General features: G+C 38.8%; 1 protein-coding gene across 1 annotated transcript; it reads left to right on the forward strand.

The window, feature by feature from the left end:
• Positions 1-8,335: 8,335 nt before the first annotated feature.
• LOC115679150 (histidine-containing phosphotransfer protein 1-like) lies at positions 8,336-12,530 on the forward strand. Its single transcript, XM_030602743.2, has 6 exons — positions 8,336-8,560; positions 8,843-8,973; positions 9,088-9,156; positions 9,725-9,796; positions 11,731-11,803; positions 12,113-12,530. The coding sequence occupies exons 1-6, from the start codon at positions 8,462-8,464 to the stop codon at positions 12,161-12,163; spliced, it is 495 nt and encodes a 164-aa protein (XP_030458603.1). The 5' UTR covers positions 8,336-8,461; the 3' UTR covers positions 12,164-12,530.

Raw genomic sequence — 12,530 nt, forward strand, 5'->3', positions numbered from 1 at the left:
CCAATCTACCAACAAAACAAAAGAATTATACCATTTGATCTCTTTATCAGCCAAAAAAATTGTAATAAAAATGCATTATATCATAGAGGGATTTTACAATAAATCCATTGATTTGAGATGACTTATTTACACCCCTTTACTTTATTCTTACTTCATTCGAACATGAAACCGCAGATCATTTTTTTACTTAATAGGACATAGATGGATCATGCATCTATCTGTATATCTAGATAGATTCACAACTAACACCTTTCTCTAGATAGTGATGGTATCAACTCGTATGACCATGTTCTATAGGTGGAATAAAAATAGAATAGAAATCTTCTTTCGGAGAGATGGCCGAGTGGTTGATGGCTCCGGTCTTGAAAAACGGTATAGTTCGTAACAAAAAACTATCGAGGGTTCGAATCCCTCTTTCTCCTTTTGCTTGGTGAAAATATTTCTTTCCTTACCTTATTTGAGTTGCCTGGCTTTTTAGTATCATAAAAGGAAATGGCTCGGCTAAGTACTATACTATAGCCGAGCCAGAAAAAAAAATAGATTAGATAGAAATAAAAAGAAAGGAAAAGGAATACTTTTTATTTGAAGTATGAACCCATCCTACCAATAAGTAGGGTAGTGGAATCAAATTGATTCTTACTTCAAACATTGGACTCCTGTTTCAATTAAGGGGGGTCATGGAAAGAACAAGTTCAAAATCACGATCAATTCCCTTTTCAAATCCTGCTGCAGCTACACGAGCCCTTCCCGCGTGCCATAAATGACCTACGAATAGGAAGAATCCTAGAACAAAATGAGAGGTAGCTAACCAACTTCTAGGAGAGACATAATTGACTGCATTGATCTCGGTAGCGACACCACCCACAGAATTTAAAGAACCTAAAGGAGCATGAGTCATATATTCTGCGGAACGTCGTTCTTGCCAAGGTTGTATGTCTTTTTTCAGCCTACTCAAGTCCAATCCATTTGGACACCTTAGAGGTTCTAACCAGGGAGCACGCAGATCCCAAAAACGCATAGTTTCCCCTCCAAAAATTACTTCTCCAGTCGAGGAACGCACTAGATATTTACCTAAACCAGTAGGTCCTTGAGCGGATCCCACGTTAGCCCCAAGACGTTGGTCTCTAACTAGAAAAGTAAATGCCTGAGCTTGAGAAGCTTTTGGCTTAGTAGGCCTGTAAAATTCACTAGGATAAGCGGTATTATTGAACCAGACAAAGCAACAAGCAATGAAATCAAAAACAAACAAAGCAGCTAAACTATAAGACAAGTAAGCCTCCCCAGACTATACAAGTGCTCGACAAGCCCATGCAAAAGGTTTGGTTAAGATATGCCAGATTCCGTCAAGTATACAAATGGAACCTAACCATACATGCCCTCCAATTATATTTTCCAAATCGTCCACACTAACAATCCATCCTTCTCCTCCAAAAGGAGATTTTAGTAAATAACCAAATAGAACACTTGGGCTAAGGGTCAAGTTCGTAATTTTTCTTACATCTCCCCCTCCCGAAGCCCAGGTATCATATACGCCTCCAAAATAAAGAGCCTTGAATACTAGAAGAAAAGCACCTATACCTAACAAGATTAAGTGAATACCCAAAATTGTGGTCATTTTATTTCTATCTTTCCATACATAACCAAAGAATGGAGAAGACTCTTCAAGAGTCTCAGGCCCAGAAGTGCATGATAAATACCGCCAATGCCTAATACTGTAGACAAAATTAAGTGAAGTACTCCAGATACAAAATAGGGAAAGGTGTCTATAACTTCCCCACCCAGACCATATCAACAGGTCTTCCATCTTGCAAATAAGGTATATCTTGTCTAGGTAAAATTTTGGAAATGATACCTTTATTTCCATGCCTTCTAGCTACTTTATCACTCACTTTGATTTCACGTTTTTGTAAAATATAGACACAAATAGTTTCGGGATTATAATTCGAACCCCCTTTTTTCTGGATCCATCTCACATCAATAACCCCAAACCAGTACACATGTATAAAGAATTTTACCAAAAACTAATTTTTTTATCACAAAAAATTTCAAACCGGTACATCTGTGACAAATTTATCCGAAACTAATTTTTCTAACAAGCAAAAACCCTAGATTGGTAGATTTGTGATAAATTTACTATTCGTTAGTTTCCCACAAAAAATCACAAATTGGTTATGCCAAACGGATGGTAAAACCCCAAACCGGTACACCCGCCAACTTCCATGTATCATCCAACTTAGCAAATCATGATGCATGCTAAAGCAGATAAAAACATACCTAAGACCACTTACCTTGTAGGGAGGGTAGAGTAATTCGAGATATTTGATGTTGCATATCCAAGACCCAAACCTATCTTCGATCGCCTAACATAGCAACGGATTCTCGTAGAAAGAGCTGTTTACTCAGGACCCAAACCTATCTTCGGTCGTCTATTATAACAACGGATTCTATGGAGAGGGCTGCTTGTTTGGGACCCAAACCTTTCTCCGGTCACCCAGCATGGCAGCGTGTTTTGTTGTTTAGGACCCGAACCTATCTTCGGTCTCCTTGACAAGGAAGTTGCTTTTCCAAGACCCAAACCTATCTCCAGTCGCCTATCAAAGCAACAAATACATTTATCCAAGACTCGAACCTATCTTCGGTCGCCTGAAATGGCGGGTTCACTTGCCTATGACCCGAACCTTTCTCCGATCACCTTGACATAGCAAGAAAAATCATCTGCTCAAGACCCGAACCTGTTTTCGATCGCCTAGCATTGTGGCTGGGCTTGCCTGTCCAAGACCCAAACCTATATTCGGTCGTCTGAATCTCGACTGAATCTAGAAAATTCTTTGGGGGGACAGCTCAAGCGGGTCGAGTATTGATGTGCTCGAGAGGGAATACTTGAACTATGACAAATACTCAAGGAATGGGTAGAGATATACTTACTTGGTGATATCTTCAACTCTTGAGGATACGTCTCCTGCGAAACTTGGTCATAGGAGAGATAACATGCATCATAGACAATTAAGAACGCATATGCATCAAATTTACCAACTTAAATGGGGTTTATGCATGACAATTTTATCAAGTCAGTATTACCGAATTTCCACTGGGGAGAATTGTAGAAGGACAACCCAGTTTCAGCATGTGAGTGTCATGGATGTGTCAAATGAGAGACCTTTCGGTCTAAAAGGACTTTTCACTCACTCTCATTAAAAAGGCTTGTTTATGAGATTCACTCTATCTCACTATCATCATGTTGACAAGGGTCCGAATATTCTCGCAAGCGGTATGACCTTACCAATATAAGAGGTCTTTGTTAAGACCGTAATGTAGGATTGGTCAATGGCTTACAAAAAAGACTGCCCAAGTCGAGGCTATGAAAAAAATACTCCGTAATCATATTTGGGTTTACAAGTCAAGAACCCTGCAAAATGAGACAGAAATAATTTTGCTCGCACTTCTTCTAACCATGCTTATAAACATCTAAAACTTTACATTAATTCAAGTGCCTTAATCTAAAGAGACTTTGTAAGGAACATAACGTAGGCTAAGTTCATGGGTTGAAAAGGAAATGATACATCAGGCTCAAAAATATGTATAAAGGGTGAGAGTAAGTGATCATTTTGGCACTTTCACCGCTCTTCTTCTTCTCTAGGGATTATCTTCTTGATAGATGTTCCATTGACCTCGAGAGTTCATCACTTGACTCCTTAAGACTTGTAGGACTATGACTACTCCTCTTGGGATATCATTGTAACTTTGGCAAATCATATCTCGACACATTTTCCTTTTTTGGGCATTGGCCTTACTTTTTCATGCCTCCTAGTTCTATTTTGATTTTGACTTTTCATAGATACTGTCTAAAATGCATACAATGACCAACCACACTGTGAGTTATTTTTACCGAATGGCTTGATACTTGGACTCTCAGGGGTCTTCGTCTTCTGTTGACACTCCGAACATGTTGCTTGGACGGTAATGCTTTTTACCTTGCTCCAATGTGGGGGATGATCTCTAACTGGGTTCATATGAAATGAAATTGCAGGCTCAATGGGGCTAAGTAATGGATAAAGTGTGTAGGATAGAGGAAGAACCGCTTTTCATCATCCTAAGGCACATGAGTTAATGTTCGAGTTCATTTGTAATAGCAATAACCTGAAGATTGATCCAAGTGAAAGCAATAAAATTTCTCCCTATTTTCCTCATATCGTGATGCTGACTTACCTCCAGTTTGCCCCGATGTGGGGTGTTTTTTTACAGGGGTAATTTAAAATAAAACTACAAGTGTATGGGCTCAAGAGGTTATGAAAATGATTACCAGTAGTGTTTAAGATAGAGGAACAAAATGCCTCTCATCACTTCGGCTGTTGTACCTTTTGCAAGATAACCATTTACCTTACGGACATGGAATTTTTCTGCTCAACTCACTGGAGATTAGTGTATGGGACGGTGTGCGGAATAGGGTTTACCTTTCATCATTCCGACACGTCTCATTTGACACATTCAAAATTTACTCCATATAATTCATTGGATTCTCTAAGTAAATTTCTCTTTTGAAATCGACAACTCAAACAGAATAATCATGCAACATGTGAGCAATTCAACTCGCAATTCACCAAAGCAATTTATTCATCATAGAAATGTCTGAAATTCATAACATGGGAACTAAACACTTGATAACTTTTGCTACAAAGCGTTAGATTCTATCAAGGATAATACTTCTTCACAACATCAAAATTAACAGCGTTGGAAAACTCATAGCCATCCATTTCTGCAAGAAAACGAATACGAAAGCCTTAGAATGGTTGTGATAGATGTCAGATGACACGAAATTGATGGAGACAGACATGGCACAAATAATATTCAGGAAGAGAAGACAATCCCTTATGTGAAAAAGTATATACCATAATATCCTAAGATAGTAAACTTTTTATTGTGATAGTAATGTTTTCAATATATATAATAATTTAGTGTCGGTAGCTTTTATTACAGAGATAATAAACTTTTGGAGGGAATGGAGTAACCGGCATGAGAGCATAAATGAACCCTAGATAGAGATATTGTTAGGATTTGCCGCGCAATCACAAAGAAATAGAGTAAAAGCGAGAAAGAGAATTTGAGACGCAAGATTTTATCCTGGTTCACCCTTAAATTAGGGCTACGTCCAACTGATACACACACACACACACACACACACACACACACACACACACACACACACACACACACACACACACAATAGTTTGATTTAAAATAGGAAACCTCTTTCTAGGAAACATACTCTAATTAGCAACAGGCTCGAGCGAGACTCCCGTGCTGTCCAATTGCTAGGGAGTATGAACAACACCCCAACAAAAATAACATATTTTATTGTGCTTGTTGCTTTGATTTGGGATAAGGGCTTTGGTGAACGATTTTGGGGCGGGATCTTTGGGCAAAGTATGCAATCATAATACAAATAATACCATAGTTTAGATTGATCAGAAAATAATATCGTAGTTTAGATTATGGTAACTGATGACACTATCGCACCTCCATTTCTGGTGGGAGTATTATGGTCATTCACTAAATGATAACATCTCTTTTTCAATGACTTATAAGGGTCGCATGCACGTCCGTGAATCGATGTGCGCATCTTACCTCTTTTTACATCTTCAGGAAAAATCATTATTTCAAATTATAATAAACACTTCTCAGCACTTGTTAACAAGACTTCTCCCATGTAAAATTCTTTTTATTAGACAAAGTGGACTAAGTGATCATGATCAGGTTGGATCAGTTCGAATATCACTAAAGCTTTTAGGTCAGAATTGTTAACACTAATTCCAACCCATCATCCCGTAAGTAAGTTTTTATATCTTTTTACGTGAATGAAGTATTTTGCATGCATTTACGGAGAAAGTCGGAATATCGGCCAAATTATTAAATGAAAAAAAGTACCTTTTGATATGTCCTATAAGGAGAATAAAAGGTTTTTACTTTTCCCTCTGACGGTGCAAGAAGCAGAATAAGCTTAATGTAATGTAGACTCCCAACTATCGGTGAATGGGTGAACGGCGGCAAAGGTCTTTGATTGATCCATGCGAGCGAACCGTGCTTAGACTCTCCGTCAAACCGCACAGATTTGTGAGAGGAGCCGACGGATGAGTAGGCTTCCCCTCTCGATTCTCGAAATGTAATCTAGAACACAATGAGACTCCCGACCTTGATAGTCTTGATGCTCCTTCCATCTACGAAAACAAATCCCGGTCCGAGTTCTAGTAGAATGTACCATCTTAGGCTATGTCTACTTCCAAACCAATAAAGAAGTTATTCTTGAAATGAATACGTATGGAAAAAGAGACATAGGAGGAGATGGGACTGGAAAATGCATTGATGAACTTGGAATTCAGAGAGGAAATAACCAACAAGGTTTGGCTGAATGATGGCTTTGATGGTATTGTCACCCCACTGTCACTTGATTGTCGATGTGATTAGGCTTTTAAAAATAAACTAATGACGAAATCCAGCTTGATCCACGTCAAATTAACATTCTTGATCTGATTCTTTCTATTCTTTTAAAAATTTTCCGGGGAGGTTTGATTAAGTTGATGGGAACCAAATTTCAACTTCTTTTGGGTGATTAATTACCAAATTGTTTGTAATGTCAACCTTCCAGACCCACGTCCTAATCCTTGTCGATTGCTGACTTCATACGGACTCATGCCCGGGGAAAATTGACAGACTCAATTGGCAAATTAGTAAAATGTTTAGGATTGAATTGGATTTTTTGACAAATTTTCCTTTAAGCCTGAGACCGTATCTAAATACAGTAATATGACACTCTTCAACTTTTCATTTGAGCTTGCCCATATGTACTTGCAATTGAGGAGCCAACCATCACATTCGGCCAATGAGAATTTGCCAAAAATTACAACATAAGAGGCCATTTAGTTGCAAAAGGGAATATATAATTCTTGCAATGAAATATCAAATCCAAATCAAATGCATATGAAACGTCCTTTAATATTTTACATTTTAATCCCGAGAAACAAATATTGGATTGTTGGATTCAACTTGGGGCTTGTAAGCATTGAAAATTTAAATACTGAATTTTCAATATTGATTATCTTAAGCACTGAAAACGAAAATATAACTGTCACGACGAAAATATAACACAACACTCTTGCGAAACCTCCCGGATCACAAGTGAACAGATATTGGAATCCTGATTCCTTTTCGTAAATTGAACAGATATTCTCTTCGATATCCGGTCTCCATCAGAAAGAGAACGTCAGGCCCAAATTGGATCGGACGGTTTTTTAGCTCGTGGACTATCGAGGGGCTGCCCACAGCCCTCGAGAATTCCGACTCGCCAGATGCGTGGCTCCGTCGGTAACCGTTTAGGGCTAGCCACCTCGGCCCATTCTTCGAGTTACGAGTCTAGAGAAATAGGAGGAGCATGAGCGAGATTTGCTCCTAGGTTTCTACACCGATAAGGGTCAAATCTCTTCTTTTACCTTAGGTCCAACCGAGCCCTTCCTTATGCGCAAGGTGAGCCCTGGTTAGATCTTTAAGGCCCAGTCCATTTGACCCAATTTGGTGGGTTATGCCCATCACTTCCCTGTCGGGCCATGACCTTTTTGCACATGTAGAGGCCCCATTAATAGAAAGCGTAATTAAACGTAATTACTGACAATTAATTACCTGCAATTACTGCTTAAGCATAAGCGTCAAATTTGATAAAATATTCAAAATATCACAAACAATCTGCAGACATGTCATTAAAAGGTCAGTGATTCTTTTAATTTGGGTTAATACCACGAAAAGTCTCAAATTGTTACACCTGTGATGAATTTACCAAAAACTAATTTTTCAACCATCAAAAACCCCAAACTGGTACATTCGTGACAAATTCATCCCAAACTAATTTTTTGACCACCGAAAATCCTAAACCGATACATCTGTGATAAATTTACACTCCGTTAGTTTCCGTTAAATTTTACCGTTAGATTGCTGAGTTGAATGACACGCGACAATTTACGGGTCTACCAATTTAGGGTTTTACCCCTCAATTTGGCACAGATTTATTGATTCTTGATTTTTTTTTGTATTAATCCAATTTAACGAAGGATAAATTTATAATTTGAGGTTTTTCGTGTTATTAATCTAAATTGGAAGCCCAATAATCTTTTCACTTATCATCCCAAGCGTACCCTTTTGACAAAAGCCAGAAAATCACTTTCTCTTCGGGCCTTAAATTGACCCAAAAAAAAAAGAAAATGTCAATCCCAAAAAGAAAAAAAAAGAAAAAAACTCGACTGAAGGGAAAACTCGACTGTACAAGTTTTCTCTTTGCTTTTCCCCCAAATCTCGCAACGTTCCAATATCTTTGGTTTCACACCAGCAGCCTTTCCGAATTTTGCTGCTTCCCCCATCAAAAATCTCTGTGCAGACCGAAGGACAGCCTCTCGCGCTTCGTTCCGGTTGGGTGCTGACCATGCCGAGATTTCACGGGCAGAGCAACCACACGCCTATGGACATCGTGAATCAGCTCCGGAAGCAGTACGTCGACTACTTGACCTCTCTTTTTCACGAGGTCAGCGGCTCCCTTCCTTTTCCTTCAATTTCTCCGCCACTTTCAGGGAAGAATCGTGCTTATCTGGTTGTGATTCGTGATGGGTCGGTGTTGTTGTGGGTGGTTGGCGATTTGTGATGGAAACGCTCTCTTTTTTTTTTGGGGAGGGGGGCTCTTGGCTGGGGAACGTTTGACTTTACCATCTCGAAAGATGATTCCTTTTTTTCAAAAGAAATTTATTGTTTTTGTGGCGTTTGGCGAGGTTTTGTTGATGGGTTTTTGTCTTTCTGGCGAAATTTCTAGGGAGTTTTGGACGACCAGTTCACGCAGCTGCAGAAGCTGCAGGATGAGAGCAACCCAGATTTCACAGTTGAAGTGGCGTCTCTCTTCTTTGTGGATTCCGACAAATTAATAAACAATATGGCCGCGGCTCTGTGAGTAGTAGAGCATTCGCTCATCGTGTTTTTTGTTCGCAATTTAGATTTTGAATGTGAGCAAAGAAAGATGTGAATTTTGTGTAATTGGGTTTTTGTCAATCTCTTGGGCAGAGAAAGATCACCTGTTGATTTTAAACAAGTAGATGCTGATGTTCACCAGCTTAAGGGCAGTAGTTCCAGGTATCTCCTTTTTCAATTACATTTCATCTTTCTTGTCCACACTGGTTGAGTGCTTTCTGTGAACTTAGGATTTCTGTGTTTTTCGACACGAACATACGGATTGTTTGGGGAATATACTGTTTAGTCACAAATTCAAGGAATGCACCCTGCATTGGAAAAATACTATATCGGGGTTTCATATGGTGATGCCTGTACTTTCAAATTGGTGACGTCAGTCCATGTCTTTTGGTGCATTGGTGAAAATAGTTCCCCCTCTAATTTCCATTAGGGTTTCCCTCGGAGTTGGGGGACGTGAAATCCTGGGAGGCTGCCATGTAGATAGTTCCTATGAAAATCCTATTAAATTTGGATGTGAGGATCATTTTCACCGACGTACAAAGTAGATGGAATTTCACTAATTTAGAAGTGCAAGAGATTATTGCGTAGAACACCAGAAGTGCAGTGGTTGTCCAGACAGTTTGCTTGTTAAAGAAGTCCACTTTTCGTTTTTGATGATGTACTTCATGGCTCGTCTTATTGTCTTTTCGTCAATAAGCAAAGTAAGTATTCTTTTGCTAAATTTTTACAGCATAGGTGCAACGAGGGTGAAAAATTTGTGCATTACCTTCAGAAGTTTCTGTGAGGCACAGAGTTATGAAGGGTGAGTCCTATCTCTTATTTTAACGGAACTTGTTCATTCTTTAAGGCCTTTTTACAGATGAACCATTTTGGAGTGTCTATCTTGAACGTGTTTAGGCTGCTTTGTGCTTCACACTTTTTCCTACTTATGATGGAAATTACTCGTAAATGTTAGCCTCTGGCGGTGGGTGAATCTGGGACAAACATATCCGGGGTGGAGAGTATGTGGTATAGTTGAACATGCATAGGGGTAGATATATGCAACTGTATGTTTCCATGAATATGTGACAGAGAAAAACATGACAAGGTTATATGTTCTACACATTTGACAACATTGATTATCCTGTCAAAAAATTGACTAATTTAGAATTTGACTTTTGACATTATTTGATTATACTATAAATAATTGCATCTTATGAGGATGAAAGATTGGACTGCAGTTGGTACGGATAACAATTTTCTATTAAGTGTTTCTATAAGAACCAATTCCTTTTGGACCGATTATATAAAGTGCTTATACATGCCTCTTAATAAACCTAAGCACTTTTACGGGCCTACCCAAGGAGAAACTTTCAAGCTCCCTGTTCACCCAAACTAATGGACTCATGCTAAGTTTTATGGATAATACTTGGCACATTATGGTTGGCTTGGGTGACGGAAAGATCACGCTCAAGGTGCTCTTAAGGATCTCTCATGAGGAGCACCTAAGAATCTCTCAGCTTAGTTAATAATTGAACCATTTCTTGGGGAAGATTAGTTTAGTTTTTGAGTTCTACCAAAGGAACACTGCTGTAGATAATAGGGTGATGTCAATTTGAGTTTCCAGCTCTACCAAACTGAGAGTGTTATATGAGTTTGTTATTCAATGCATGATGTTAAGTCTTGTCATGCTCCTTCTAGACTATCACTCCTACTCTCACACTTAGATATTCCTTTTAGACAAATGCCATTTTCCTTTACCAGTAGGCCTTAGGGAATTATCAACTGACATTTTGGATCGAACAATGTAAATTCAAATAGGACACAGTTTCTGTAGTACACAGACTCTCTATTTCCCTAGCTAAGGGTCAGTATCTGCATGCCCTTGTAAACATAGGCATGCTATCGATAATGAAGTAAGTTAACTATCTATTTTGATGTGGCATTTCGCTATCAAAGTGATCATATCTAGTCAGGAGAAGTATTGTCTCACCAAATTATCATTTAGAGCAGCATTGTACATCGGCATCTTTATTCCACGCATAAAAACTTCTCATGTCAGTAGGGACCTTCTCTGTGATCACATAGAATTGCTGGTGTACCTGTGAGTGTCATCTATTTGAAAGTGGTCGGAATTACTAGGCGAATGCCTTAGCTTTGTGCCTTTTCCTGTGATTTTCGCAGGTATAGTTCTTGTTTGGCAATATAGAAACTTCAGCTTTGCTTATTTTCTTTTTCTTTTAAAATTACTTGTTTCCTTTTGGTTTGCTCAATTTGCCACCACGGAAGTTGCTTTTTGCTCCTCCTGCAGAAAGCTAGTTTATACCGAATCAGTATACCTTACCAGTCATATCAAGAAGCCGGGTTTTCGTTCCTAAATGTTTATACTATCACTTAATAACTAGGTGACCAAATCCAAGAACATCTGTAGGGGCAATGATAGTAAGAGTTGGTGTTCGCATGGAATAATATAAGATATAGAGGCAATGATAGTAAGAGTTGGTGTTCACGTGGAATAATATAAGAGACATTTTCCCTCTCCTCTCTCTCACCAAGTAGTGCTGTGCCTCTTCATGTTGTCTGGAATGACATTATAGCCATTCTTGGTGGACATAACTCAACAATCCAAACTATATTGTGCCATTTTGTTGGCAAAAAGGACAGTAGGAATGCAAATCGGCCACCACTGACTTCTGCCTGTGTCATTATCAGTGTGACATGCTGTTAGATTTCTGTTTGACATTATTTGTTTGGCAGGTGCTTGATATGTCTTCAGCAGGTGAAAAATGAATGTGCTTTGTTGAAGGACAAGCTTCAAAATCTGTTCAGGGTATGTGCCAAAACCTCCTTTAAAGGAACATGACTATTCATGAATGTTCTGGGCTAAATGTTTCTGTGCAATCCGAATTCCGTATTGTCTTTATTCATGCTTTGGTCGGAATCCTTGTCTATTGTAACTGTGCTTTGAAGAGAGGTTAAAAGATTACTCTTTTGCTGTTTTATTGCATTTAAAGTGGAATTCAAAAGTATTTAGCAGCCGCCTCGACAGTATTTAGTCTAATATTATATTTTAGCCTTCTATTTATTAAAAAAAAAATTCCTCAGACCTTTTCTCTGATTCTTCATTTTCTCACTGTAGATGGAGCAACAGATTGTGGGAGCTGGTGGTTCGGTTCCCCTGATGGATTAACGCTATTACCGGGTTTCGTCTTGAAGGAAAAAAAACGGGGGGAAACGGAGATTGGAGAGTACAATTGTGGCTGATGATGGGTAGTTCTCTTTGTAGCTCATAAGTGGGCTCATTTTATGGTATGAACTATTTTTTTGGGTGTGCTTATTGATGTTGCTGGAGGCTTAGGTATTGGAGTTATTGTTAATAAGTATCTATAACATTTCCGCTGGTGTCATGTTGTTTCTACTTCGCTTCTTACGTCTTTTCTTTGATGTGAAAAGCGCACATTATGCTTATGCATGACAGATTGTCTACCGATTGTTACTGCACACCGGAGTGCACATTTTGTTATATATGACGGAAAGTTACTGATTGTTACTGGACA

This window comes from Syzygium oleosum, unplaced genomic scaffold (genome assembly GCF_021117445.2).
Source record: "Syzygium oleosum isolate NSW1041296 unplaced genomic scaffold, Sole_v2.1 Sole_v2.01, whole genome shotgun sequence".
Classification (NCBI taxonomy): domain Eukaryota; kingdom Viridiplantae; phylum Streptophyta; class Magnoliopsida; order Myrtales; family Myrtaceae; genus Syzygium; species Syzygium oleosum.

Bases quoted from the DNA above. Each gene is read 5' to 3' on its own strand.
- LOC115679150 (XM_030602743.2), top strand. From the start codon at position 8,462: ATGCCGAGATTTCACGGGCAGAGCAACCACACGCCTATGGACATCGTG. The intron at 8,561-8,842 runs GTCAGCGGCTCC...CGAAATTTCTAG, and splicing joins TGACCTCTCTTTTTCACGAG to GGAGTTTTGGACGACCAGTT. The intron at 9,797-11,730 runs GTGAGTCCTATC...TTTGTTTGGCAG, and splicing joins GAGGCACAGAGTTATGAAGG to GTGCTTGATATGTCTTCAGC.